The following is a 6,000-nucleotide window of genomic DNA, read 5'->3' as shown; positions in this document are numbered from 1 at the left end:
TTTTATCAAGGTTGGCGTTCAACGATGCGAACATTTCCATAAAACCACCCGACCGGGGAAGTTTATGGAAGGCACATAAACTCGTCTGTTGCTGGAATAATACAGGCATTAAGAGGAGACCACGGCGGCGCCCAGGCAACGTTCACTGAAGCGTCGCGACGACAGCCCCGTAGTAATAACAGGACGCATTGCAACGATCCGCTCGCTGAATATACTCGCTACTCACCGAACAAACACATCTCTTTCTGATCATAATAAAAATAGAAACTACAATGTAAAAAAAAATTCGTTTAAACATTCAAATTAAATGCTGCGAGCTTAAGCTATTCAAAACACTTTTTTTAACTCGATTTAACTTACTCTATTTAAAAATATACATAATTTTTCTTTTTATATTTCAAAGGAAAAACAAACAAAAGTAAAATTAAACCAAACATTTTTCAAAATCTTTTTTTTAAATACAATTAATAATTTACTAAATTATACAACAGAAATCACATAAAATGCCAGAATAGACATTAAAAAAACAACATAATAAATATATTTCACAAAAGGTAACGAACTACTTTATATTATAAATTAAGAGAAAACGACATACGCATCTAAGTTTCGTGTATTTTTCACGATATCAAAAAGTAACAGTTTCATATAATAAACGTTATGGTATCAAAGAACAACGATATTATTGACCCAGAATTAAATTTAAAAGAGGGATACGACATACTGTGAACCTGTATGTAAATAAGCATTAGGAGAGATTAACAGCACTGTACTTAACGGATAAGCATCTCAGCTCTACAATTAGCTTTTCTACGGTTAACGATAGGAAACTTAAAGGATTGGTTCTTCACAGAATCACACAAATACCAAAATACATCATTAAAAATTTCCGTATCCCACTTTTATTAGACCTATAGATTCAGTGAACGCTTAAACAAAACCAAAGAATACTACCAAAGATGGTATCAATGATAAGGAAAGCAATAGTTAATGAGAAAGTCTATCGACATACGGACTATAAAATGGAGATAACCTACCCAAAAGAGTGCTTTAAAGATTTATTAAATCAATAGGCACCGGTCCTGTCTATGATTCCTCGAAAAAGTTGTTTTTATTGACGATAAGAGCAGCAGATAATTGATTAATAAATATTTTTTCCTGTAACAAATTATTCTCCTGCAAATATATTTCATTAGAGAACAGGGTCCGGGAAAGGTTAAGGAAAAAAATTTACGTATCACATTTTTAAAGTAGGTAATTATCAAACTAAATTACAAATTGTTCAACCAGATTCCTCTTTGATGAATGTCTTCACTTTTAGTATCAATATAAAAAGTATATATTAATAACATATTCCAAAACCCCATTCGTCATTCTAGTCATTAATATGGAAAGGTTTTTTTTTTGTAAGGCTAAAAATCTTCACCTTCTTAAGTTCCCCCACTGCTTCTAGAAGAGAAAAGAAAATAAACTGTATGATGCAGATTATACGAAGAAATTTGCTCGTTTAAGCTGCATCATACGATCATAAAGTTCATCTGTTAAATACGGTCCCCCGAAAGGATTCGATAAGATAACGAGAATCAAACACTTATTCCTCTGCTTCTCATATGGATTGCTAATTGGTGTGTGGTGAAGAAAGCCAGATGCGTTGTCACTTATTGACTCCCGCGACTTTTCTCGTGACAGTTCTTCGTTTCTCCTCTACACAAATCGCTTTTCCTGGTGAGCTATAAATACTATATAAAACGATCAGCTAATGTATAACTCAATCGATAAGAAGATTATATCTAGCCTAATTAACAATCATCACATGTTATTTAATCTTAAGTAAGATATGATTTTTTTCAATTATCATATCTGCGCAAAATAAATCTGACAAAAATATAAATTAAAACTGATAATAATAACTTAATAAAGTGAACAGTAATTTCTAGGCTTATGGTAAAAACAAATTTTAAATAAAAGCATGAAAAATCGAGTGATACGGTAAAGTATCCGATGTTTTCAGAACGGATACTGATTGAACGTAAACTTTCCACAGGGAGGATCGTCAGAGCGAGCCTTTGTGTACATTAGCAATTGCAGCGAGTTAACCAAGAGGAAGTGGAATGCGCTCAATTCCAACTCGGACCTCGTGTGCCGAGCAACGCCGCTGTTCATTCCACATACTTGACGACTTCACCTACCAGCATCTACACTTCACCGCACCTTACACACGGCAAACACTATATTCGACAACGTCCGGTTACTACCACCCACTCGGTTACCACCCGATGTGTCACATCTACGCTTATTGATCCGGAGAACATCCCTATCTTACAGTAGGTCTACTACATCTATATTGTCGAATTACTAGAAATTCGATGTAATAATACAGAGGAACAAACACGCAATTCAATATACAGCAAACCGAACAATAACATCATTTATAGATGGAAACAAAAATTACTAAATAAACAGTAACCCGTATACTATTCTACTCGTACGGTATGAAAAATTTACGATTGACAAAAACTGTTATTTTTACATGCAGACGATCGTTTTGTCTTGATATTTACACATCTTCATCACGATGAGGAAAATCTGCATAAGTATTAAATTAAATAGTAAGGAAAGAAATGAAGCCAAAGTAAGGTAAGAACACAGACGTGATCTTTTTTTTTTTCAAAACAGCAAATAATTTATTCGTTTAAACCACGCATGTGGTACGTGTTTACGTACTCCTCCTATGTTTATTTCACAGGTCGTGTGTTTATCTCTATGTAAAAAGTCTATTAAAACATTCAGTAAAATAGATTTCGTGTTACGTCAGATCAGAGCATTCATTTGCTCATTTTCTTATTTAATACGCTGAATTTTAAGATACTTAAATAAGTTTTAAGTTTTGGCGATTTATTTAATTTTCAAACGGCTACTCAAAAGTATTTATGCTAATTTTTTGATATGGATATCTCCTGAGTACTTCATATTTTATCTACCAAAGGCAGCGACAGGCAACTCAAAAAGCAATGTCGTATGATAAATTATTTTTCTATAGTATCGCGACGATTAATCACGTAATAGAATAATAATTAGAGTTCTAATTATACCAATTAAGGATCGTTTGGATAGAAGATAAACACTCGTAATTTAATTTCTTTTACTGTAAAATAAATCAAATGAATATCAACTGATATTAGTAACACAAACTAATCAGTTAAAGAATATTAAGTAAAAACTTTAAGAACTTATTACTAAAACACAATCTCCACGCTCGTAATATGTTTCACATTTATTAACATTATAAATGCCTTTCGTACATGTGACGTTCATTTTTTCAGTATGTACCTAAAATGTGTAAATATCAGTGCTGGTTGTCAATGCTCCTTTGATAATTGCATGAATCCAATAGAGTCTCCAGAGAGTGACGTTCTAAAAATTTACCTAAAGAAACAAACACAAAAAAAGATTATTATAGCAAAAACTGAAAATATTATTATAATTCATTTAAATTATTTTTAAGAACATTATAAACTATGAGCAACAAATATAGTAATGTATTACAAGTATAAAAGTATAAGAGTTTAAATTATCGAAAAATAAATTTTCAACCGAATTTTAAGATAAAACTAAACTACAAGGGCGTACAAATAGGTAGACAGATAATTTGTCTATTAATTTGATATTAACGTGATCTAAATTATTAAGAAAAATCTGGTAAAACGGAAATCGACTTACTTTACATGCGTATTTCACAAATACTACCTCAAATCTTGTGCGTGAAAATACAGTGTGAAAATGTTTTCACTGTAGCGTATAAAATATTACATATCTGATCGGGATTCGAACAAGGGGTTTTTTCAATAAAAGGCTGAGTCGCTACCGATCTATCAAAAAGACTAAGTTAACTTGACCACGCAGTCATACTTAAATTACCCTTGGGTATACTCTAAACTAGAATTAAAAACAATACGTTTTTTTTAAGAAATAAAAATTTAAGAGTTGATTTTTACTATTAGAAAATAAAAATTTTTAATGTCGGTTTACCTACCACGTACGAACAAGAACGAACGCAAACGAAGATACCTTGAAGTTGTCCTTAATAGTACTATTACATGGAATATAAACCAGTATAAGGACTTTGTTTGTTTTTCGAAAATTTATATCTATATTTTCTATATATATATATATATATATATATAAAGAGAGAGAGAGAGAGAGAGAGAGTAACAAAACATAAGTGATGAAGAGGGAATATTAAAGAGAAAAGAAAAAAACATAAGAAAAGAATGGGGGATAAATACGAAACCTCGTGTAAAATCACTTTTCTTAATTTTAGAGACGACATATTAGAGATCTGACACATTAGAGATTTTTATCAGTAAAAAAGGTTTGTTTGATCAGGTTTCAGATCTGATTTGATGAACTGATGACTATACAAAATTAAATAAATCATATTATGATTAAAAAAAAAAACAACATATATTGTAAGGTTAATTGAAATGAAGAAGAAATAAAAAATGACAAAGAAGGTGAAAGAGAAAAATGAAAAATAATAAAGACTAAAATGACGGAGCATAATAATCAAGAGTGTGATATGCAGTACATCAGAAGCATACAACTAATTATTATGATAAACTGAAACGTAATGAAAAGACCATTTAATTTATAATAACCGTACCAATAAATACAAATGCTGAAGGTATATGATCATCTAAAGGCGGCGAAGGCACAGGAATTATATCATAAGTGTCGTAAACTGCTTGAACAAGGACTGCCTTATTATTCTCTCCACTCAGCCATAAAAAAGCCTAAAAAAGTGAAAAAAACAAGTAAAACATATACAGATAAAATAATAATAATAAATCGCAGAAGAAAAATCGTCTATGAACACAATCACCCTTTTTTTGGAAATACAAGTAAAAAAACTCTGATAAAAAGTTTATACATTACCATACGTTTTAATCGGAGAGAATTAAAATAAACACTTCGATCGGGTTATAATAACGGTTAAATGTAGTTCTTTCTTTTTCATCAAAACAAATAGTCTTCAGTAAGAATTTGTGCGAAGAATATGTTATTTCCACCATATCTCTAAAACTATTTATAAAGGACTCCCAACTTCTTCCACTTAACTGTTTAAAATCTAAATATATAACTGGACAATCCCCAAATGAATCGTTAAAAAAATTGGAAATTTTTGCATCTTTTTATATATCCAAGTGTTCATATTTCCCAGTTTAATTGTAAATCATAGAAGAAACTTTAAAATTGTCCGTTTTCTCTTTGTCATTCGTTTTTCATTGCCGTCAACACTCAATTCAGCAAGCCGACGAATCATGTCCATACTGACAATTTTTCCGAAGCGCTGTTACAAAAATATTTCACGACTAATGTGCAAAAAATTCCTTTATGTCGATACCTACATGTATCGACATAATACAAGGTTTTCACGATTCTTGCAAAATCGCTAGTAGCTGTACTTGAATTTTTTCAATACCATTTACCCTAAAACAAAGAGTAAGACAAAGTAAACAAAGAGTAAATGTGCAAACGTCATCAAATTATTATACGGTATCTTTATTAATAAGAAGACAGCTACTAAAATTAAACATTTAATAAACTTTTACTCAGATAATGACAAAAAATGCAGTGCGTATATTATTGGAAAATTTCCTGCATTCAGAAAACCTCCTAAATTGTTAACTTCCTTTATATTGTATACCTTAAATATCAGCAAACTTTGACATTCTAACACCAGAAAACAATAGTTCGTTTTAGATAATGAAATATATTTTTGGCCTTGAATAATAACTTGGAAGAAACGCTCAAAAAACTCTTTCTTTTTTTTAAAGAAAGGAATCATCTTTTTAACGATTCCATTAAATATGTTTACGACTTAAACAGTCGATGACAATGAATATTTTAAACATGAAATTTTAAACTAAAATAATTTTCTGTATTTTGGTATTTTTATTCATTTTTTTGGGGGAGTCAAGATATTCGATTTACGGGTGG

The 6,000-nt window shown here is 30.7% G+C and overlaps 1 protein-coding gene across 1 annotated transcript in view; it reads right to left on the bottom strand.

The window, feature by feature from the left end:
- Window positions 1-481: 481 nt before the first annotated feature.
- LOC142321684 (zinc-regulated GTPase metalloprotein activator 1-like) overlaps window positions 482-6,000 on the bottom strand; it is a 443,413-nt gene continuing 437,894 nt past the window's right edge. The window contains exons 12-13 of the mRNA XM_075359968.1: window positions 4,664-4,793; window positions 482-3,426 (exon numbers count right to left, since the gene is read on the bottom strand). Coding sequence (XP_075216083.1) covers window positions 3,347-3,426; window positions 4,664-4,793 — 210 coding nt within the window. The 3' untranslated portion in view covers window positions 482-3,346. The remainder of the gene's footprint in view (window positions 3,427-4,663; window positions 4,794-6,000) is intronic.

This window comes from Lycorma delicatula, chromosome 3, assembly GCF_047948215.1.
Source record: "Lycorma delicatula isolate Av1 chromosome 3, ASM4794821v1, whole genome shotgun sequence".
Taxonomy (NCBI): Eukaryota; Metazoa; Arthropoda; class Insecta; order Hemiptera; family Fulgoridae; genus Lycorma; species Lycorma delicatula.
This window is presented reverse-complemented; position numbering and strand designations above follow the sequence as displayed.